At 54.9% G+C, this 22,655-nt stretch overlaps 1 protein-coding gene across 1 annotated transcript; it reads left to right on the forward strand.

The window, feature by feature from the left end:
- The first annotated feature begins 2,498 nt into the window (after positions 1-2,498).
- Positions 2,499-5,938, forward strand: CDX2 (caudal type homeobox 2). Its single transcript, XM_072854834.1, has 3 exons — positions 2,499-3,009; positions 5,271-5,416; positions 5,771-5,938. The coding sequence occupies exons 1-3, from the start codon at positions 2,499-2,501 to the stop codon at positions 5,936-5,938; spliced, it is 825 nt and encodes a 274-aa protein (XP_072710935.1).
- The last annotated feature ends 16,717 nt before the right edge of the window (positions 5,939-22,655 follow it).

Genomic DNA, 22,655 nt, shown 5'->3' on the forward strand with positions numbered 1-22,655 from the left:
AGCCCCGGGGCTCTCATCCGTCCCCGCGGCCGGCGGCCCCCAGCCCCGCCAGCTCGGGCTGGCGTCGGGTCTCACCCCAAAGCGCTGCCACCTGCCTGCCAGGGATTCCTGGATGGAGCCTTAGACACCGAACGGGGCTGGTTCGGGCTTCGTCAGGGTTTTGCCGAGTTTTAATACAATATGGTCAGAGTTTTGTCATTTTAATGGCCCCGTCTTCCGTTTATGGCATCATCAAATTCACATCCGCATAGATCGGCTATGTCGGCGCTTATCGGGAGAGGCGATTACACTGAAGGGACGCAGTATTTCTTTTCCAGTCACATTTCAGTCTCCCGCTCAGAGAGCGCTGGGGGCTGCAAGCCCCGCTCCCTCTTCCCGTTACCCCACTGGCGTGGTGGTGGGAATGGGCAGCGGGGAGAGAAATCCCCTCCGGAGCAGGCGGCTGGCAGGCGTCTCCGCATCCCTGCTGTTGCGCTGCTGTTATCGTAGGGTCGCAACCGCGGCCGTCAGCGACAGTCTGCGAACGACAAGTGACGGTGTGGGCGCAGGCACTGCATTACCGGCTGTGTGCAGGGTGGGGGTATCCCGTTCCTCGCAGCCAGGGTACCCATGGCGGCTCCGAGGGGGCCACCCGTGGTCTCTTCCCCGGGAGCAATGCTCCGTCCTTCCCCTCTTGAGCGCCCCGGTCCCCCAGGGCCACTGGCACGGGACCCTCCCGGATACTTTGGGACACGTCGCGGAATTATTCCCACTCGGGTTAAAGCATAGCTCCTCGGCAGCCCCACGCTCAGCACCAAAGGGCCCGGTGGAATGGGGGGAAGGAGAGGGAGATTTTCAGGAGGCGCGGGTCGGGAGATGTGCCTCTGGAGAGCTGAAATCCGCCCTCAGCTGCAAAACGCCCCGTCCTAGTGACCTAGGGAGGGACACTCCTCGGTCTGCAGAACAGCCACCCACGGGGAAGGAAAGATACCCCTGGGACACGGCCACACGGATCTCCTCACGGAAGACTCGGGACACGCGTGGCCGGGATAGCGCGGGGCCCGTGGGGGAGCCCCGGCAGGACCCAGCCGCACCCGCCCCAAGCGCCCGGGAGAGCCGCCGGGGACTGCGGGGCCGGGGCTGCGCGGCTCCGGCGAAACGTGCTGGGAAAACGGGGGGATGCTCCCGTCCCCATCCATTTTTCCTGGGCGGGTGAAAGGTTTCTTCGCTGTGTCATGGGAAAAGATGCGAATATGCAAACGTTGTCTCGCATTGTCCCCGCTCAGGGTGAAAAGTTAAAGCATAAAAGCGGCGGGGGGAAGCTGAGAGGGGGTCGCCTCTTCAAAGGGGGCTGGCTGGGCCGGGGGAGCCGGCTGCCGCTTGCCCGGGAGCCGCCCTTCCAGGGCCAGCATTTCCAGCGGGTTTCCAAGGCGTCGGGGTGGGAAAAAGCGAGTGAGCGTGGAGGGGCCAGTAGCTGCATTCCCCGTGGGCTCGGCCGCGCTACAGCGAGGGAATCGCCCCCGAGGTGGCAGGCTCCGGGAGGAGGCGGATGGTTCCCTCCGTGTGGGGGACCATCCCCTGCCCCGCTTCCCAGGCCCCTGCGGGCGGAGAGATGCTCCGGCCTCGCTCCGGCGGCGGGTACGGGGGCAGCGGGTGTCTTAGCGAAGGCACCCCCAGCCCTCGTCCCTTCCCGGCACCGGGGCCCGGGCTGGGGCAGGGAGGGTGGGCAGCGCCTGACCTCGCAGCTCTGCAGGCACACGCAGGGGGAAGGAGGCAGCGCCCTCCGAGGGGGGATTTCTCCTCTTACCTCTCCTTCATCGCCCGTCACCGAGTGGGAGCGGGAGCGGGTGGGAAGCGCGTTAGGAAAAGCAGTAGGCCGTCGCGGTGGGGTTTGTTGCTTAAAACAACCACGACAAAATGGCTTTGTGGATTTTTAATCAAAACTCCCTCCTCCTCCGCCCCTTCCCCCCCCAGCCCCAAGCACGGAGAAGAGCTGGTTAAAGTGCTGCCTGCAGATCGGCCGCGATACACGGCTCCCATATTCCCACCCTCGCCCTTAGATCTCCCTCTCTGTCTTTTGCAAGTCTCTTGATTTCATCCTTTGAACCTGTGATTGGAGGTTAAAGTGCACCAGGTTGCAATGGAAGGAGGAAGCTCTTAAACAATAAAGGCTTGAATATTTAGCTGTGATCAGGTCGCTGCCCTCTCCTTATCTTTTTAAATGCAAATCGTCTTTTAGGGGTAGTAGCTATATACCCAGCGCCTCTCCACGTCACCTGCCTTTGGTGTGTCTGGGCCATTACTAATAGAGCCTTGTAAACAATCGTTAATCATGTAAGTGCTGCCGGCCATTGGATTCGGACCGGCAGCCGGGAGCGCGGAGCGCGGAGCGCAGCGCGGGGCCGCGGCCCCTCCGCCTGCCCCCTCCCCGCCCCGGGCAGCCCGTCCCCAGGCAGCAGGCGCGCCGCTGCCAGAGCCCCGAGCAGCATGCGGAGAGCCGCCGCCGGGGCCCCGCCAGCATGTACGTGAGCTACCTCCTGGAGAAGGACGGGCCCATGTACCCCGGCCCGGTGCGACACTCGGGGGGGCTCAACCTGGCGGCGCAGAACTTCGTGGGCGCCCCGCAGTACGCGGACTACGGCGGCTACCATGTGAACCTCGACAGCGCCCAGTCCCCCGGCCCGGCCTGGCCCGCGCCCTACGCCGCCCCGCTGCGCGACGACTGGGGCGCCTACGGCCAAGGGGCGCCGCCGGCCGCCGGCGCCGTCCACGGCCTCAACGGCGGCTCCCCCGCCGCCGCCATGGCCTACAGCCCCGCCGACTACCACCACCACCACCACCCGCACGCCCACCACCACGCCGGCCCCGCGCCCCACTGCTCCGCCGGAGTCATGCAGCCCCTCAACGCCGCCAACGCCGCCGCCGCCGCCGCCGCCGCCGCCGCCCCCGAGCCGCTCTCCCCCGGCGGGCAGCGCCGCGGCCTCTGCGAGTGGATGAGGAAGCCGGCGCAGCCCCCGCTCAGCAGCCAGGGTAAGCGCGGGCCGGGGGGAGGCGGGCGGGGGGCCGCCCCGCCGACCGCTCCCCCGGGGCGCCGCCGCCTCCCCGGGTCACCGTGCGCCGGGCACCGCGGCGGCGAGGGGGAGAGCGCCCCGAAAGAGACGCGCCCGAGCGCCGGTCCTCGGGAGAACGGGGGCTGCCGGCCTCCGCCAGCAGCCTGCCCGCGCTGCCGAGTGCGGCCCGGCCGCCGCGCCGGGCGGGCGGCGGCAGGAGCGGCTCTCCGCCGGGGAGCAGCCGCTGCCGGCCGCGCAGGGCCGGTGCCCGGGGGTGCGCGGCGGCGGAGCAGGGCGGAACGGCCCAGGATGCCGAGGAAACGCTCGCTCTTCCTCCCGCGGCTCCGTTCGTCCGCTTATAGCCACTTAGAAGATTTTTATAACCAATTATAGTCATATAAATCATCGGCCGGTGTCGCCCCGCATTGGTTTCTGAGTCACTGGGCGCCTACCCTTTATTAAGGCCTCCGGTGCGACCGGGCCTCCCGAGCGGCGGCCGCGGCTGCCCCCGGCCCCTGCGGGCTGTGCCCCCGGCCGGGCCGGGCCGGGCCGGGCCGGTGGGGCCGGGAGGTGCGAGGGCGTGCCCCCCCACCCCGGTCCCCGGCGGCGGGAGGCCGGCCGCGGCCGCCGCGGGCAGGACGGGTCAGGCCGCGGCCGGCGCCGCGCTCCCTTGTGATGTTAATACCCCCGCAGACCCTCTCTTTTATTCCCCCCCCGCATCTGCCAGGGGAGACGCGTGTCCCCCCGCTTTGATATACCCCTTCCACGGCTGTCGTCTCCTCTTTTTCCTTCGCTCTTTTACTTTTTGGTCTGTTTTTAATATTTATACCAACTGGCCGCAAAAAACGGGTGGCGACTTTCGCGGTAAATACCGACTTCGGCATTCCTCTCTCGTCCCCTGCCTTGCGCGATGGACGGCAGGGCCGATGGACGGCGATGGACGGCGTGGGGTGGGGGTCCCGGCCACGCCCGCGGCCGCCGCGCCCCGGGGGAAGCCCCGGTGCCCCGGTGCCGGCCGCCGGCACCGGCTACGCCCCGGGTGGCGGTGGCGGTGGAGCTCCCCCAGGCCCGTCGCGCTTCCCACAGCAGCCCGTGGTGTTCCCACAGTTTGGGCTGGTGCGCTGGTGGCCGGTCCCTTGTCTCCATTCAAATTCTGCCTTTGGAGCCAGTGTTTATGTTAATGTGCAGGGCTGGGGGGATGAAAGCGCCTGCCGCCATTTGTTCAGTAGTGGTAATTCAAACAGAATGTGGTTGTCATTAAGGCTTTGAGAAGGGTTTTTCTTTGATAAGATCTCCTTGTCCTGCATTGTTTGGGATTGTGTTCCCTATTCACTGGCTCTGGGGAGTTTTCTCTGATCAGGCTTGTATCTTTACAGGGTGCTTTTGTTGTGGTTTGCAGAGAGTTTACCTGAACAAAGTCAGCCTGCTAGCCATTAAGCACCTTGGGGGCAGAGACTCCCCGCCTCGGCTCCCTGGGGAACGGGAGGGCCGGGGACACAACCAGTTAAACAAGAAACCCGCGGGAGAAAGGAGGGCAGCGGCTGTGGCCATGCAGCGATGCACACTCGCCGGCCGCTCGCTGGCTTTCGCCTTCAAATTTCGCTGGGTTTGGTTTTGGGGTGGTTTTTGGTTGGTTTTTTTTTTGAGCGCTGAAGTTGCGTGTCGCCCTGCCGGGGTCACCGAGAACTCGCTTTAGTCTCTGCCTCGACGCCGGGGGAAAAGCGGGAGGAGCCGGGCCGGAGCCCGGCCAGGCCCCGAGGGGCCCTCGACGGCCGCTCCGGGTCTCCGCGCTTGGATCGGTGTTTCTCGTTTAGAAACGAAGCTGCCGCTCCCTGAACGGGGCTTTTCTTTCTTTTCGCTTTTCCTTCTCTTTGTAAAACGTTCGTTCTCGGTAGGGAAGGCAAAACAAAACCGAAAGCCAAGAGCCAGTGCACAATGAAGGTGTCCCCAGCGCAGTGCACAGGCGTGTGGCGGGGCAGGGGCCGGCAGCCGGGGCCGAGAGCCCGCGCTCGGCTTGCCCCAGGCTGGCATGCCGGGGGTTTCTGCACCACGTCCCCAAGGAACTGTGGAACTGCTCCTCTCCCCTCTGTTCGCTGTGCTCAGTAAAGCCCCGGGCAGGGAGAGGCGAGCAGGAAGCCGGGGAGGCCTGATCCTGCTCGCCCTGCCCCCGCGGATGGGAGAGCCGCGCTCCACCCAGGCCCTTTGGTTTGGCTTTCCCAACCCCGGCTTTGTTCTCCGCAGTTAAAACCAGGACGAAAGACAAGTACCGCGTCGTGTACACCGACCACCAGCGGCTGGAGCTGGAGAAGGAGTTTCACTACAGCCGCTACATCACCATCAGGAGGAAAGCGGAGCTGGCCTCCAACCTGGGGCTGTCGGAGAGGCAGGTCTGTCCCACGAGCGACACTGCCCACGCCCGCCACGTGTGGCCGGGATGCGCGGGGCCAGGGTGCGCCAGGCCAGGGTGCGCGGGGCAGGGATGCGCGGGGCAGGGATGCTCAGGGCCAGGGTGCGCGGCGCAGGGATGCGCAGCGCAGGGGTGCGCGGGGCAGGGAAGCGCAGGGCCAGGATGTGCGGAGCAGGGATGCGCGGCGCAGGGGTGCGCGGGGCAGGGAAGCGCAGGGCCAGGATGCGCGGAGCAGGGATGCGCGGCGCAGGGGTGCGCTCTCGGTGCGGGCCCTCCGGGAGGGGGGACGTCCCCGGGGAACCACCCCCCTCACTCCCCTCTCCCCCCCCGGCAGGTGAAAATCTGGTTCCAGAACAGGCGGGCGAAGGAGAGGAAGATCAACAAGAAGAAGCTGCAGCAGGCGCAGCCCGGCGGCGCGGAGCCGCTCAGCCCCGGCGCCCCGCTGCAGGCTCCCGCGGCGGTGGCGGCCGCCGCCGGGCTGGGCCCCGCCGTCCCGCAGTGACAGCGGCCGGGGGACCGCGGCGCAGGGACTGCTGGAGGCCGCGGCCGCGGCGGGGCCGGGCCGGGCCGGGCCGGGCCGGGCCGGGGGGACGGCGGGAGCGGCCCCCGCCCATGCACTACACCGCCCCGCGGGGCCGGCCGTGTGTACAGATGTACAGTGTATGTGTCTCGTCGTCCGGGGGAAGCGTGGCCATGGCTTTATTATTATTATTATTATGTGTGGGTGGGTTTTTTACCCTGGAGTCTGTTAGGTAAAAGGGGGGGCTGCCTGCCAGTCCGCCCCCGGTGCATCTCAGGGATCGGTCGGAAAGACCTTAGGGACGTTGTTGGGCTAACGATGAATTTTAACAGGGAAAAAAAAATTAAAGCACATTTTTTTATTTTATATTTTATTTTATTTTTTTCGTGTAACCAGAAGTATGCAACATGTTCATCCTGCCCTAAGGGCCCAGAGCAGACAAGATAAGGCACTGTTTAAACGTTCAGAAGTGAATTGCTTAATGTTAGACACTTGTAAAAGAGCCCATAAATCCGGTGCTGATAGTCATCCAGCCAGATTTATTAGCCGCAGTGCAGAGAAATTGGAAGAATGAAGTCTCCTCTGAAAAAGGTGCCCTGTCATGCTGGAGTGAGGAGCCTTGCTTGTGTGTGCAGTGTCACATTGGTTAAATTATGTGCTGTTTCTCACCTCCTTACAATTTTTGGCTTGCTTGGAGTTTTTTTCCAGTTAGTTTTCCAAAGTCTCCTTGGTTTTATCAGCTTTACGTAGACTTCATCACAGCCTCACCAGGAGCAGAAATCCTCAGAAGAGCCCCATGCTGCACCAGAGCCCACCTTGCGCAGGCTGCGGCCTGTTTCTACATGCTGGTTAAATGGTGGGGACCAGGATAGAGATGCCAAATGACTCACCAACCTGGAGCTGAAAACAAGAAAAGGCCAGCTGATTTGGCCAAGTCATCCTGGCTGTTTGCCGTGTGTACTTCTTACTTACGGCTGGGAGAAACCCCACTGAGAAGTGAGGCTGTGCAGCTGGGCTGGGGCAGCCACGCTGCAGCCAGTGCCCGGGGCTGGGTGTGGGACCAGCTCGTGTGGGCCTGCGCCCCAGCAAGGGTGGGAGCACTGTCCAGCCCCAAACATGTCTTATGGGTTTCTGACTTCTCCAGCATTTGGCCCCATGTTTTTCCATTTTTCTCATCAAATTTACTTAAGGTATTCCGTTTGCCTTCTTTGGGGCACTTTGCTTTTCTCCTTGCTGACCCTGTTCTCATCTTTTTGCTGAAAGCCAAAGCCAAATGCCAGCAGGATCTGCAGGACTGCATGGGGAGGATTGGTTTGCCAGGGCCTGGCCCCACGAACAAGGTAGCTCTCTCTGCCTGGGAGAGCTTGGGGAAATGGTGAACACCAGCCCCAAAGCCTCCGCACTGCATTTTGGCCGCATGTAGCTCCATGGCTTGCTGGACCAGGGGCAGGGTGCTGCCTGGCAGGCTGACAGCGGACGTGTGGCCATGCAAACCTGATCCAGGGCTCCTGCACCTGGGGGAAGACCATGGTGGGAAGCAGCACCTCCAGTGCAGGGAACCTGCTTGATTTTCTGCCTCGTGTGTAGTCTCTGAAGCAGGTCTGGCCAGGAGACATGGGTGCAGCACCCAGGCAGTTATGCTCATTGCACGTGGGCTTGACACACACCATGTTCTGCCGGGTCCAATGTCCATGGTTTGCTCTGGACCAGAGGGAGGCAGGAGCCAGATCCATCCTTCTTTGCCTCTAAAGGGCCCTTGGATCTTTCTGGAGGAGCTGCTTCCCTGGGGACACCTAAAGCTGAGCAGCACCCAAACTGAAGGGCCTTGGCTCTGCAGCATGAGCCTTAAACCAGAGGAGAGCAGTTGCACCAGGGATGGCCGAGTCAAAAGGGCTTTGCAGGCACCCTGACCCACTCCTTCCTCTGCGCTCTCCCCAGGAGGGCACAAGGGCTCTCGGGGCGCAGCAGCCACGCCGGCAGCCGGGGCGCGGGCGGCCCCGGGCGGTGCCATCCCTTCGAGGATGCCCTCTGGCGCCCGGGGCCACCCCCGCAGCATCGATCCCCAGCCCGGCTGCTGCCCGAGCTGCTCCGCGTTGCTGCGATACGCCTGTCAATAAACCCTGTTTGGATTGTGGAGCAGAGCGCAAGGTTTGTTTGTTTAGTGGTTAGAGGTTCAAAAGTCGGCATTGTCCCACTGCAAACGAGCACAAGTTTTTTCTCCCTAAGGAAAAGCTGGCTGCGGCGAGAGGGAGGGAGAGATATCGGTGGGCCCTTTTATTTGCTTCCAGGAATAATTAATGGCAGCATGAAAAAAGATGACCACGGAGTTATGGAAGGCCATCAATAAGTAAATTAATCGCAAAGGATCTGGGGGTGTAAGAGATGCTGCTTGGCGTGGTTTTGCTGGCATTTCTCCATGCCCATGGGGCTGGGGTGGCACGGGACTGGCAGAGCCCCGGGCTCCTCACCGCAGTGGTGGCATGCAGCCGCCCCTGGCACCAGCCCGGGCATGGGAACTTTTGAGACAGTTCCTGTAACCCTTCAGCAGTGTGCTCCTGGTTGGTTTTAATGCTGAAAGTATCAAAATTTCTCTTTCTTGACTGTAGGATTTTTGAGAAAGAGAGTTGCCCCCGTTGATGTGAACTGCTTGATATCTATGAACGTTTCATGTCTCCAAAAAGATCATTAGAGACATATAAACAAGCCCCACACATTTTGAACATCCCCATTCCAGATCTCTTCCCCTCTTTGCTAGTGAACATTCATTTTCTGAGCTCTCCTCAAATTCTTGACAATGGCAATGCAGAACTCAGATTTCTCAGTGGAAAAGGAACCAACCAAGAAAATTATACCCACACCCATTTTCAAACATTTCCCCCCTCCCATCCCCAAACAAATAAACCACCAACCTTCCGGCTTCCTTTATATTCCTCGTGCACCATAAAGGAGTGCAAAAAGGCACAAACTGGATAACTTGTCTGGGGGGATATTTACAGGCACCTGGATCAGTCCAGTGGCTGGACCACAACATTGAACCAGAAGCACCGTTTGGGAGAGGTGAGCTGGTTGTGGTGACCCCCGGCCCAACCTGCGGGTGTTTTCACCCCTCACAGAGCTCCCCACTGTCCTGCAGCAGCGAGCTAAGCCGGACTGGTGGGGCACGGTGGGTCAGAGCCCCTGCACCTTGCCTGCCTGGCAGGTGCTGGAGCAGGTGTCCTCAGAGAACCTCTGCCCAGGCTGGGTAAAATCCAGGAAATCAGAAGGTTTGGCCCCAAAATTGCAGGACGGCAGATCCCTGCTCTCCCTGTCTTGACAGATTTTCCTGCTCCTATCACCGTACAGTAAGAAAGCACACAGGATCCTTTCTCTTGGCTTAGCTCTTAGCCAAATGCAAGAGTTTCTCAAGAAAGCTTTTTGAGTTTTGGGCAAGAAATGAACATATATGTCACAGCCCACCATGGGGAGAATGGTAAGGTCCTTAGAGGGCTTGGATGGCATCTAAAGCAAATGTCTGCTTTCTCTGACCTTGAGCATCTTCTGGGGCCACATTATATATCCTCAGCCTGATAACTGAGCACTCTGGGACTGCAGTATGAAGACAGTAAGCTTTATAAAAAGTAAAAATAATCCCTGAAATTAGGAGTAAGCAACAACTTCAGAGACCCCCCCCACTTTTTGCCCACACAAGTGGCTTTGGTGAGGCAGGCTGTTCCCACTCGTGGGTGAAGCACTGGCTAAAAGCACGCATCCCAGTGATATAACAGAGGGCAGAGCCCGTCCTTCAGAAACTGAGGGGGGGTTGCTATGGGTGACTTAAATCCTGGCTCCAGAGGGCTGTGCGAGGCCATAGGTTTCTCTTTGTCTCTCCATCAGTGGCTGGAGTGGAAGAGGAAATCACAGAGTTTACGCTTCTGTTGACACAGTGCTGCTGGATGCAATGCTTCGTAGCCAAAATTCATGACCAAATACTTTCCCTGGGTCCCACCCGGGTAATGGAGCTATGTGCTGAAGTTTAGAGCAGTTAGAGCTGAAAGCAAAAGTTGGGCTGATGCCAAAGAAGCAGTGCTGGAGGCCTTCCAGGAACAAACAGCTTGTAAGTGGTAAGGAAAGTCAGCAGGACATGAGTCTGCCGAAGGCATGTCCAGCTGCACAGGTAGCTCGGCAAGAAAACAAGGCTGCCTTGGCATGAGAGGGCATGGAATGGGTGGCCTGATGCAGCAGAGGACAAGTGCCAGGGAGGTGCATGCTAGGAAGCTCCCTGGCAAAACAGCTCTGGTTACTGGATGAAAGCCATGGCAGAGAAGTGTCAGGAACCTCTGGGGGCAGATGGGGCCAGACTCTCCTGCAGACCTTAGCAGCTCTCCAGGCTTGGCTCCAGCAGAGCTCCTCGGTGGTGGTAGGACATTCCCTCTCTCCTCACTGATGCGGAGCTGGTTCCTTCTCACCTGCATGTTCTGCTGCGCTGTGACTCAGGTGAACACAGGTGGTTTCTTCTAACTAACATCTCAGCTTCTGCAATGCCCCCAGTTCCATTCTCAGGTTTTGGCTCTTTCAGAAGTCAAACTTACCTTCCTTGAAAGATGGGGACAGCCACTCACTTGCAAAGAGACAGGAAAAATTTGAACTATTCCCTAAAACAAACAGTTTGTTGCCAGGAGACTGGAGTCAGAGGCCTGGGAATCCCTTTCTAGCCCTGTATTTCTAAACTGTAGTATCATCTATTTTGGGATGACACCCAATGGATCCCCCTGCAGATGCTTTCGAAGTATGGGAAGTATGGGAAAAGAGAGGATGAAAACTCACGGAAGATTCTCATTTCATGTCCACGTGGATGTCTAGATACAGATCTGTGGCATCCAGCAGGCCCCAGTCCAATTAACCATTGGCAAGATGGCAGGTAACAGGAATAATTTTCCTCTTATTCCTAATTTCCTCTAATTATAATAATATCTAACCTAATGTAATATCTAACGTAATATATCTATCTCTAATAGATAATCTATCTAATGTAATATCTAACCTATTGGTCAAGGTAGAGGTTTTGATTCAGTTCCTCAAATTAATAAAAGTGCATCATTCCCTTTCTTAAAGGTCTCGTGTGCTTCATAGAATCATAGAATCATAGAATCATAGAATCATAGAATCATAGAATCATAGAATCATAGAATCATAGAACAGGTTGGGTTAGAAGGGACCTTTAAAGGTCATCTAGTCCAACCCCCCCTGCAATGATCAGGGACATCTTCAACTACTCAGAGCCCTGTCCAACCTGACCTTGAATGTTTCCAGAGATGGGGCATCTACCACCTCTCTGGGCAACCTGTTCCAGTGTTTCACCACCCTCATTGTAAAAAAATTCTTTCTTATATCTAGTCTGAATCTACCCTCTTTTAGTCTAACTTCTAACTGCTCATTTCCAGCGTGCTGATCCCTAGCACTTGAGCTGGACTGAAGACAGCTAGAGAGATGCCAAATATAACATCTGGACTCATTATCTGCCTCCCGGCGCTCCTGCACCCAGGGTTGGAAAGAAAGCACTTCTTCTAGTGCTCTTCCAAAAGAAGAGAACAAGCCAAACAGAGCACATGGACCTTTCCTGCTCTCAGCATTCTTCTTCCCTTAGTCAGCCAGGTATTTTCTGGCAGCTGTTGCCAGCTCATATAGTTTTGCTTTTGAGTCAGATCCTGTTCCCCTGACATGCCTTGTTGCCTTCCATGGAGTCGCAGCCCATCCTTCAGATAACTTGCATAGACCCAAAGACCTTTGTAAGAGGAAAGCTGCTTTATCTCTGGCATTCTTTGGAAAGGGATGCTCCTCACTGCAGAATGTCCCTTCCTCTGCAGGCAAACAAGACAAACTTTCAGCCCTGGAAAGTGAGATTGCTTGTGGTCTAATTTTTCCATTCCATGGTCTGACCATGCAAACAGAAAAATCTCTCAGGGCTACAAGGCTTGCTTGCTCCCTTGCCTCCCTGAGTGACAGCAGAAAGGACAGTTAGGGCTTTCGACAAGGGTTTGCTTGTAAGCAAAGCCTTGGAGAACATCCTGCTGCAAAACTCAAACCTTGGAAACTAGGGGCATGATTCAGGGGCCTCTGTGATCGGGTGGGTCTCAGGATGTTCAAGATCACAGTTCTGCATTTAGGCATCACGAGTGAAAGATGGGCAAAACGTGGACACCAGAGGCCTTCTGAGCCTCCAAAGGAATTTAAGCTCCAAAATGAAGCAGGAGTCAAAAGGCACTATTTTTCTTTCTTTTCCCACAGTTTGAAAATTAACCAATCCCTCTCACGGAGATTGTCAGAAGTGATAAAAAGAGCTGTGTAACAGTTAACTATTGAGGTTTCTTTAAAGATAACTCAAGCTTTCAATTACATTTCAGGGAAATTCCACTCCTCACCTAATATAGGGAAATTTTTTTTTGTTCTTTATAAAATTTAAGAACACGAGAGGGAATTTACGTTAGCTCTCAGTGAGAATCACCTCCTATCAGTGATACCAAAGAATTTTTATCCTATTTTAAAATAAAAATGTACTGTTTTATGATTCATAAATTGCAACAATAGAAAAAATCAAACCACTTGTTTTTCATATGTAGTAAGTGCAGTATATAGTTTCTGTGGCAATAATGTTCATTTTTGACATCTTCTTTGATCCTCATCAATATGCTTATAGGCACCTACAGATGTAACCACGGTGAGCTGAAATGGTGTCTCTAAAAACATCTTGCGCAATGACTCCCAGGCATGTAGTGACTCAGAAGAAAAAGCGACTTTCTCTTATCAGAAGCGTATTTCTTCCTCCAGGACTTCAATCTGGAAACATGATCCTTTTTCCGTTCCCAGTAACGACATCCTGCTCTTCCAAAGCCAGAGCAGCACTTTGGACCTCTCTTTCATTCTCAGCCACTCCCTTGCCAAGCTCCTATCGTGGCTCCAAAGGTGTTTTCCATCCTCAGAGGCTTGGCCTCTGCCGACGGCTCCTGCCGGTAAAACATGCCCTACGTTATCTCTTTGCTTGTGGGCACACGCTCCTGAACTGGGGCAGGAAAACACAGCCTCGACGCTGGTCCAATGAAAGCAGCTGCCCGAGCAGGGGCAGCCGGGGCTGACATGGCGAGGGCTCCGCAGCCCCAGCAAAGTCCACGGTGGTCCAGGGGCTGGGGAGATTCAGCCTCCTCCCATGCACATCCCTCCCCAGGCATCCTACCATGGGCACCTGAAAACCCACCTCCTTCCCCTCTTGGCCTAGGAAAGTGATCCTAGGAAAGTGATCCTTGGGAGCTGCCATCACATGGGTATCCTGGTGCTGACCCCTTAGGCATGAGACAGCAAAACTCAAGTGTAGAATGAGAAAGAAAAGGCAAGAAGGAATTTTCCTGTCTCAGATATAAGGAGTGAGGCCACTTCTGCTGCAGGAAGGGGAAGAGCTGAGGCTGCAGTGCCACGTTCCGGGCAGGGGGATGCCTGGCTCCCCTTTCCTTGCGGTACCTGCTGCCTCCTCCCCAAGAGGGAGCCCAGGCCCAGCCAATGCAGGCAGCAGTGCCACTCACCCCCACCTGGCAGCTGCCTGTGAGGTTCCTGGGTTCCTGGGAAGCCCAGACCAGTCTGTGATTTGCTCTGAGGTGCAGAGCAAAGGGAGACCCTACTGAGAGGGGCATAAGTAAATGCACCACAGCAGCTTGCAGACCTCACAAAAAAAAAGAGGAAAGAGTGACACCCCAGCAGCCACTGCTCCTTTCCAGCCAGGTCCCTCACGGTGTGCCACCATGCCACTCCCTTCCCTGGTCACCCAGCCTGCTTAGCCCACAGGTCCCTTCATCCCAGCCCAGGGAAAAGCAAGGGCTGGTGTGAACTGTTAGGAGCACGTCAGCACAAACCCATGATTCATGCTGGAGGAATCAGCAGCATGGTTTTATCTGGCTTTAAATGTTTCAATAAACAGTTCTGATGTTTAATCTCACTCAGTATATTTTTCTTCTACGAACATCACACTCTCTGTTACATTGTTTTACAAAAGACATGAGACAAAGAGAATTTCTCCCAAATCAGCACGTGCTCAGACCCCCACAGCAGTGCTCTTCAAATTCAAGTCAGTCCTCGTTTAGAGGCTCTCAGACTGGCTCCCAGCTGCTCACTGCTCTAGCACCCTACAGCATCAAAAACCAAGAGCAGAGTACTTGTCTCACGAAGTCAAGCTCAATATAGTCACATCTCTTCACTCTACTAGAAATTTCCTGAAGTCATCCAGAACCTGCTCGGATGACAGAAAGCTTCCTTGCTCCTGTCAAGATGCCCGCTTGATGAGCCACAGAAGCAAAGGTCAGACTGGATTCCTACTTCTGTCCTAATAAATTCAAAAGTGTTTTGGAATATTCCTGGGCACTGCAGCTCAATCAGCTGGGTTGGTAAATGGTTAGCATGGTCCACAGCCGGCTCTTGGCTTGGGCCAGCTATTGCTTTCCCAAGGAACTCCTGGGCATGGTTTGAGAGTTAGTACAAGCAAGGGACTGTTACGAGGATGTGGTTTGGGTGCAACCAACCTGTCCTAGAAGGTAACAGAAGTATTCTGCATATGGGCCATTTGGTGACAGCTGGCCTCAGTGCTGAGGAGTGATCTGAGACATGCTCAACTTGTGGGTGTAGATGTAGTCTCAGATTCATAAATGGCATTGAAATCACATACACCAGCTCAGGAAAAGCATTCTTTCTCGTGCCTTTGTAAGAAGTCCTGGATACCTGGAGATGTGAACACACTTAGTGAGATGTCCCAGGGAATCTACTCCTTTCTGCTTACTTCCTCAGCAGGAAGGCAAAAGCAGCAGAATTGGGGTAGATGCTCCAGCTGTGCTGAACTTAGAGTACTGATTTCTGCTGTTATTGCCAGGAAGCTGCACAGAATTGAGCCTGTGCAGTTGGTAGGGCTGAATGGCTGGGATAAGGACAGCTGCCAACACCCATCTGCCAACTCCAGCCTGCTGGCATGCTGGCCAAGAGCAACCCGAGTCTTTGGCTTCCAGTAGGGAATTGCTACCTGTTTCTTCACAGCCGAAAGTACTCTCATTGCAGCATTTCTGTGCTGTGGGGCTGGAATGGGCTTGGGACACGCGTGTACTTTTTGCATTAGGAAGGTCTGGGACCACAGCTGGTCACTCCCAATCTGCAGCAGAATCCAGCTGTGCTCCCTGTTCCACCTTGTGCTGCCCGGCTGTTCAGCAAGTACCTTACGCTTGCTGCCTGCCTTGCCCAGCCCTCCTCTGCTTTGCCATGCGCCTGCCCCCCTCCCTTCTCCCTCTCCAGAGACACTACTGCTCCGCGACTGCCCGGTGGGTGGATTCTGGGTCAAAGTCAAGGGGATCTGAGTCAAAGAGGAGGGAGGGAGGGAGAGAGGGAGGGAGGAAGGAAGGAAGGAAGGAAGGAAGGAAGGAGGAAGGAAGGAAAGAAGGAAAGAAGGAAAGGGGGAAAGAAAGGAAGAGAGAAGGAGAGAGAGAAGGAGAGAAAAGGAGAGGAGAGGAGAGGAGAGGAGAGGAGAGGAGAGGAGAGGAGAGGAGAGGAGAGGAGAGGAGAGGAGAGGAGAGGAGAGGAGAGGAGAGGAGAGGAGAGGAGAGGAGAGGAAGGGAAGGGAAGGGAAGGGAAGGGAAGGGAAGGGAAGGGAAGGGAAGGGAAGGGAAGGGAAGGGAAGGGAAGGGAAGGGAAGGGAAGGGAAGGGAAGGGAAGGGAAGGGAAGGGAAGGAAAGGAAAGGAAAGGGAAGGGAAGGGAAGGGAAGGGAAGGGAAGGGAAGGGAAGGGAAGGGAAGGAAAGGAAAGGAAAGGAAAGGAAAGGAAAGGAAAGGAAAGGAAAGGAAAGGAAAGGAAAGGAAAGGAAAGGAAAGGAAAGGAAAGGAAAGGAAAGGAAAGGAAAGGAAAGGAAAGGAAAGGAAAGGAAAGGAAAGGAAAGGAAAGGAAAGGAAAGGAAAGGAAAGGAAAGGAAAGGAAGAAGGAAAGACAGACAGACAGGCAAGGCTGTCCAGGACCGCTCGTTACCAGCGGGGCATCGCGGCCCTTCCCCGCCCGGGACCCGGGGGTGCGCGGTGTCTGCCCGGCCCGGCCCGGCCCGGCCCGTCCCGTCCCGTCCCGCCGCCGCCGCGGGGCTGCGCTGTCGCGGCGCGGCCGGCAGGGGGCAGCGTCGCCGCGGGAGGCGCGGGCGGCGGCGGGGCCGGGCCGGGGGCGGGGGCGGCAGCTCGGGCACAGCCCCGCCGGCAGCTCCCTGCCCCGGCCCCGCGGCCCTCGCTCCGCCCTGGCCCTGGCTCCTCCGGGTTTTAGAGCGAAGCCACCGGTGCTTTCCGTAAGGGGATTTCACCCGTCTCCGGTTCTGCCAGCCCCGACGTATTCCGTTGAATTAGTGCCACCAAGAGCTCTCCGGCAAAGGTGAAGAGCAGAGATTAGAGCTGGCAGTTACAAATGTGCTGCCTCCTCGGGACTGCATTATTGCCTGGTCTGGCCTCCCGAGAGGGGTTTCCTCGGCTGGCACACCCTCCCCCCCTTCCCGGGGCCTGTGCCACCAGGAATCAGCGTGAGGAGTTTTGAAACTGCTCGGTATCCGTTTCCCACCGAGCAGCTCAGCAACACCAAGCAGCGTAGTACAACTCCACTTGTCCTCCTCCCTCTGCAGTTTTTTTTTCCCCTTTCTTCAAATACTTGTTGCTGCTGCAATACAAGGCATCAGCCGTTGCTGTCATGTAAAACACAGCCCCATGGAGTAGAACCTGCAAATGTCTATGGCACCATCTGGAGAGCCCTGGTGGCACTAAAGAAAGCCATTATATGTTCTACAGAAACCATGCTTGAATGGCTGAACAAATCCCTTCTCCTCACTTTTCTATCCTGAGATCTCCACACATATTATACCCCTGGTATCCTCCTTCACAGCTGCTCTCCAAGAGTCTGGTCCAAAGCCCATTCAAATCAGTCCGGTTGGCTGCAGTCAGCTTTGGACCATGGCCTAGATCTCCTTTGCTGGCTCTTGGCTTTACGCCTCTTCCATGCCCTCACTTGGAACGGTCTCTGCCTGCCTGAAGGCTCTCTTTCATCCAATTTCCCTTAGTCCCATTTTGTTCAGGATGCCTCTCTACACTGGGTAAATGATGGCTTCAGAGAGCATATTGGGATGTAGAAGGGACCATCTAAGAGATGGCAGAAGATGGGGAGATTACTGGCAAAGGGGGGGTACCTCCTGAGGTGCCAGCAGGGAAATAAAGGTGGCCAACAGCCATGTTGGGCCTCAAAAGGAAATTTAAGCAAGACAAGGAAGTTCTTCAGCAGGACGAGGCAGGACGCTGACAGGAGAGCATCAAACTGGTACATGGCCTAAGTAAATCAATGTGTTACCCCAGTTTCAAACAGGACAGTACTGGTGGGGGGAGGTGAAGGTGATGGCAAGGGGACTCCTCAAAAATAGAGCTGGAGCATTTTCAGGGGCTCATCTCGTCCAGTCTCCTTTTCCTTGGTTACACTGACTGTAGTCACGGCATTGCTGACAGGGCTGTGCCTAACCTCCTTCTGAAGCTGTCTAGTGGGGAGACTCTTACAGCCTCTCCAGGCAATTTCTTCTGGCTCTTATCATTGTTCCTCACTTTTCTCGCTGTAAGGAAGGGTCCCAAGGTATCTGCTCCATCCACATTTCTTCTTGTCATCGCAGCCCTCCCACAACAGGCACAGGACAGCTCTCTCTTCTCCTCTTTGCAGCCGTGTCCTTGTTTCTAAAACTTACTGTATTTTCTCTCAGTCTGCTCTTACATCCAAATTTAAATACAAGCTCCTCAGAGAAATGCCTTTGTTTTTTTTTCACAGCACTCTGCAATACAGGATAAGTCCTACGGTTCTTTTTAAAGCTGAATATAAAAAGAAATGTCAGAAGTGCAGCATCATGGTTATATATACAATTGCTTGGAAAACAGGACTTGCAAGGATCGAGCTTGTCTGAGCAGCCTTCAGTTTCTTCTCATACACATGGGCCTGAGATCCACTCCTGAGTGCTGCAGTTGCAACTTTTCCCTCCCTCAGGATCCCCATGCAGAGGCTGCACCAGTGGAGGAAACTCAAGGCTGCACAGTGAACATCCCCCATCCCCAGTCTCACTTTCCACAAGAAGCTCTGAAGGTACCTAAGGCTTTCACCCATTTCTTATTCTCTTTTATGGGTTCATCCCTAAGCAGAAATCTGTCTGGGCCAGAAGCATGACTAACATCCAGCAGAGGAGTTAGGAGGGGTTAGAGGAACAGAAGTGCCTTCCAAGCACTTCACAAGCTGTCAGGTAAAATCACCTCCCACAGGTTTTACTCCCTCTCCCCACTCTTCCAGAGGCTGTGCTGCATCCATGGGCCTGTGGGTTGCTCTCCTCTGCCTGCCTCTTCCTGGCCCCCCAATCCTGCAGGAGCACCCAGCTCCTGCTTTGTGTCAAAGCTAGTGCAGATACAAGTGCGGGATGAGTTGTTTCCAAAAACAAAAGACATGGCTCTTTTTGCAGGACGCTCAGTATTTTGTTGGATGGGTGAACTGAGGCTGGCTCATCCAGCTGCTTCATGTTTGCGACAGAAACAGCAGGCAGAGAGGGAGCGCTAGCACTTTGGATTAATGTGACATGCCACTGCACCCTCAGACTGGCACGTGACAGCTTTCTGGCTCCTTTCCGTCCACTGGTGCTCCCCAGCTCTGCCCTTGTCTGACAGTTACTCCATCTGCATCGTTGCTTTCTGCCCCATGCTTCATTCCATGTAGCCCTGAAGGAGAGAGGGGGCTTGAAAGCAAATTGTGCCTCTTTTCCTCTCTGCCACTCTCCTGGCTCCCAGCCCCAGCTCCTTCGCTGTGCCATGGAGAGAAGTGCTGTTGCTCTCTCCCTGGCTGGCTTCTAGCTCCTGCTGCATTCTCCTCCATCTCCCACTCTAGGCTCCATAACCAGGCACAGAGCCAGGCTGGCATCGCAAAAGTGTGCAGAAGAAACATCACATCTCTCTTGGTCTGACTTCCCCTGCAGGTGCCAGCTTGTCTCTTCCTTGGTCCTAACCCTAACCTGTAAAAGCTCTCCCCCTCCTGAGCCTCCCTCTCCCCCCTCTCCCCAGTGTTTGCAGGTTTACATCCAGTAAAGAATGAAGCCCTGACGTACCAAGTGACCACATCTGGAGAAGAAGCATGGACACTAAGATTTTCCAACAAGCTATCACTGCTCCCAGCCCTCTGTCATCTAATCGCTGGGACTCCACTGGGAGGGCAGGATTTTTCAGATCTTCCATAAGCAGTGCTGATGTGTGGCTTGCCTCACTTCTCAGGGCCAAGCTGAGAGGATGGGATAAAAGCAGGCATAGCAGCAAATGGGGCTTTGCTGGAGCAGGACATAAATCTCCCACCCCAAATGGATTTTTATCTCCCACATCTGTGCAGTTTTCCTGATAATTTCCAGTGCCTGCATCCAAACCAATTGGGATGATTTTTCCCAGGAACTGTGAGGCAGCTCTATGAGATGTTTTGCCAAAAATAGCTTTATTTAGAGCCCTGGGCAAGCTGGATTGTGTGTATCTGATCTGTAATGACCAGGGACAGTTGGAACAAACCCCATATCTAACAGTGAATAAACACTAGTGCAAAGAAACTGCAAGAAATGGAAATCTGCTGGAATCCCAACACTTTCCCCTAGTGTATGGACCAGGAGGAATGTGAAGATGGGTGAGCAAACTCCATCACATCACAAGGGGGAATTAAGCTTCCGCAGGAAAGGTGCAAGCTGCAATTAACAGCTAAGTAAAACACACAAAACACCTGGTTTCTGTATCATGACTTGTTCCCTAGGAGCAGAATGGCATTCCCAGCTAATGAGCTCATTGGCATAATAATCGTGTAGCTGTTGAGGTCTTGGCACTACATCAGTTACCTTTTTCTTCACCCTTCTCCATTAATGCCTCCTTCTGGCTTCTCCCCATAACAAACCAAACCGCTTCAGCCTCCACTGGCCTCTCTTCTGAGCCCTCCTGCTTTCCGTGCCAGCTCATCCTTCTGCCTGTCTGCTCATTGATGGTGTTGCCTTCCATCACTGCTTGGAGTACTGTTCCTCTACCTGCCTTGCAGGCCCACCCTCTCCAGCTTCTGCTTCTTGAGCTCTGGGGAAACTGCTCTTGCCAATGTCTCTAATAAGTCCCTAATAAACCAGAAGTTGCTTAGACAATTCCTTTTCTTCTCAAAATATTGTCCTTTGGCTTCTTGGGAGGCTGTTTTAAAGAGAAGGAAAATATACTGTCTTCTCCTTGCTCACAGGGCAAGAAACCATAGGCTATAACTGCAACAGATAAGGCAGGTTGGATGTTAGGAAAATGCACTCATGGTAGGAATAACAATGCACTGGAACAGAAGACTGGGAAATCTGCAGCTTTGTAGGCCTTAGTGAAGAGGACAGAGCAACATGTCTGGAGTGATCCTGCTTTGGGCAGAAGGGTAGAGTAGAAACATCAGTGGTTCCAGTTTCAGTTCTCTTTTTGCTCCTTCGGGGATGCTCCTAAGGAATCCCCTTCATTCCCATGTAAGGGTCAAGCGGCTCTATGAATTATGGTCCTTTACTCTGCCTTTACCTCCACCTAATCTCATGCACAGCTCAAAATCCTGTCTTGCACACCTGCCATCAGATGTACCTCTTTCTATTTGAAGTAAAACTGTCTCACTAAGGTCTGTGGGATGAATATAACCAAACCACGGATGATATGGCAGCTGTGGGTGAACCTGTGAGCAGGTTTCCAATCACAACTCCAGGAACCACCTGTGACTTTAACAACTAGTTTTACCACATTCATTCCAGGGTAAAGGATTTGATGCCTTCAAAGCAGAGGGATTTGCCCTCATGCCCCTTTTTGGCAATTTTCATTCTTGGGATAAAAATTCAGCTTACAGAGTGGACTAAAGAAAACAGGACTTGCTATTCTGCCAGCTTATCTTGAGCAATGTCACCTCACGCAGTCTCACCCTTAGCCAAATACTGACTCACCAACAAGGGGTTAGCAGTGGAAAAGGAGAGAGGGCATACCAGATGACAGATCAGCTCTCACTGCTGGAAGCTTGGCAGGGAGTGAGAGACACGTATTTTGAATCAGAGGGACCTGAGCAGTTGTGCTGAAGTGTAGTTAAAAGCCAGGATGCAAGGGGGCTGCTTTGCTACCGCTTGCTACAGAGAGGTGCAGCCTCCTCTCCAGGAGGGGTTGTGTTCGAAACGTGACTCTGGAGCCCTACGATGCCGCACCCAGCTAAGGCTTCCAGCAGGTAACTATTTGCTTTTCTTTGGAGAAGGGTTTGGGCCCAGGGAAGTGGTGTTCAAACACAGGTCTCCGCACAGGCCAGGACCTGGTATCCCTCCCCTAGCTCCACCTTGGTCCTGAGACAGCTTGGTCTCCCGGCACGGGCTGTGGGTGCTCTCCGTTCTCTCCAAAGGGAGCTCCCTTTCCTGGTTCTGGCTTCTTCTTATGCCAGTGAAGTCACTAATCCCTGCCTGCCTCTGCTCAGTGCTTTGAGGTCTGCAGGGAATGTCCAAAACAGGCGTAGGTAAACACACTGCCTCTGCTCAAACAAAACACCAGCATGTTACCAGTCGCTCATGGAGACAACTCTTTTCCACTATCAAGTCTAGCCCTGCAAGTGGAGACACAAACCATCATACCCTCTGCTTTCCATGCCTGCTAAATGTGCTTTAGTCTTGAATCTTAAGCACACTGTGCCAAGGCTTCTTTGAGCAGATGTTTTTCTCCCCGTGGGTCTGGGTCAAGGGACAGGGAGGACTGAAGCTGCCATGAAGCTGCCACTGGCACCAGCTCATCGTACCCAGACCAGCTCTGTCATGAAACAAAGCCCAGCAACTCCCTCTTTGCCAATGTTTTCAAAGTGGGATGCTCCACACCTGCTTGAGATGCTTCTGTTCTTGGCCTGTTGGTCCACATCACCCTCATCTCTCAAGTTTCTTCCCTCCCAATGTATTTTTGGGTCATTTGTGAAGAATATGCCTGTTTGCCAAGGCACTTGCCTCTTGTGCCCAGTGGATCCTGGTGGATGGAGCCAAGCATCAGGGCTCTGTGGACATGGGGTCCCACCTAAAGGCACCTCGGTCAGAGGCAGCACAACTGCAGCCTCTCGTCCTTCCAGTGGTGCTGCTGCTGGAAGCAAATGGTTCCTGGAACAAGCCCTGATATGAAGCAGCAAGTGTGTGAGGCCTAATAGTAGCGGAACCACGTGTTTGAGTTTCCTACTCCACGAACGAGGCTGGCCAGGTCTGACTCACCACCGAGGCATGCTGGGGAGAGAGAGGGACTCAGCTCATTTCCTGTGTGTTTTTTTTGTCCCTGCATATGTTGCAATCCCAGAAGCACTGGGGAACAGAGGAGCTGCATACTAGGACAGCAAGTGGTGGGAGGAGAGGAGATGGAGAAAGGCAGAGACTACGAGAAGCCTTGCCTCCATGCACTTTCCCCTTTGCTCCGCTATTCTTTGTACTCGCAGCTAAAGCGCTGCTAGGGCACCTGGGTGCTGGCAAGGTGCACAGAAAGATATTGTAAAGGGTGCTGGAAGCCAGTGAGACAGGAGCAATGAGGATAAATAATAAATGAAAGTAAGCAGCAGGTAAATGAAAGTAGGTAGTGTTCGCTACTAACATGGGTACTGCAGTGTTTCCACATTTCGTTGTCCTGCCTAGATGCTA

The sequence above is a fragment of the Ciconia boyciana genome, chromosome 1, assembly GCF_034638445.1.
Source record: "Ciconia boyciana chromosome 1, ASM3463844v1, whole genome shotgun sequence".
Lineage (NCBI taxonomy): Eukaryota > Metazoa > Chordata > Aves > Ciconiiformes > Ciconiidae > Ciconia > Ciconia boyciana.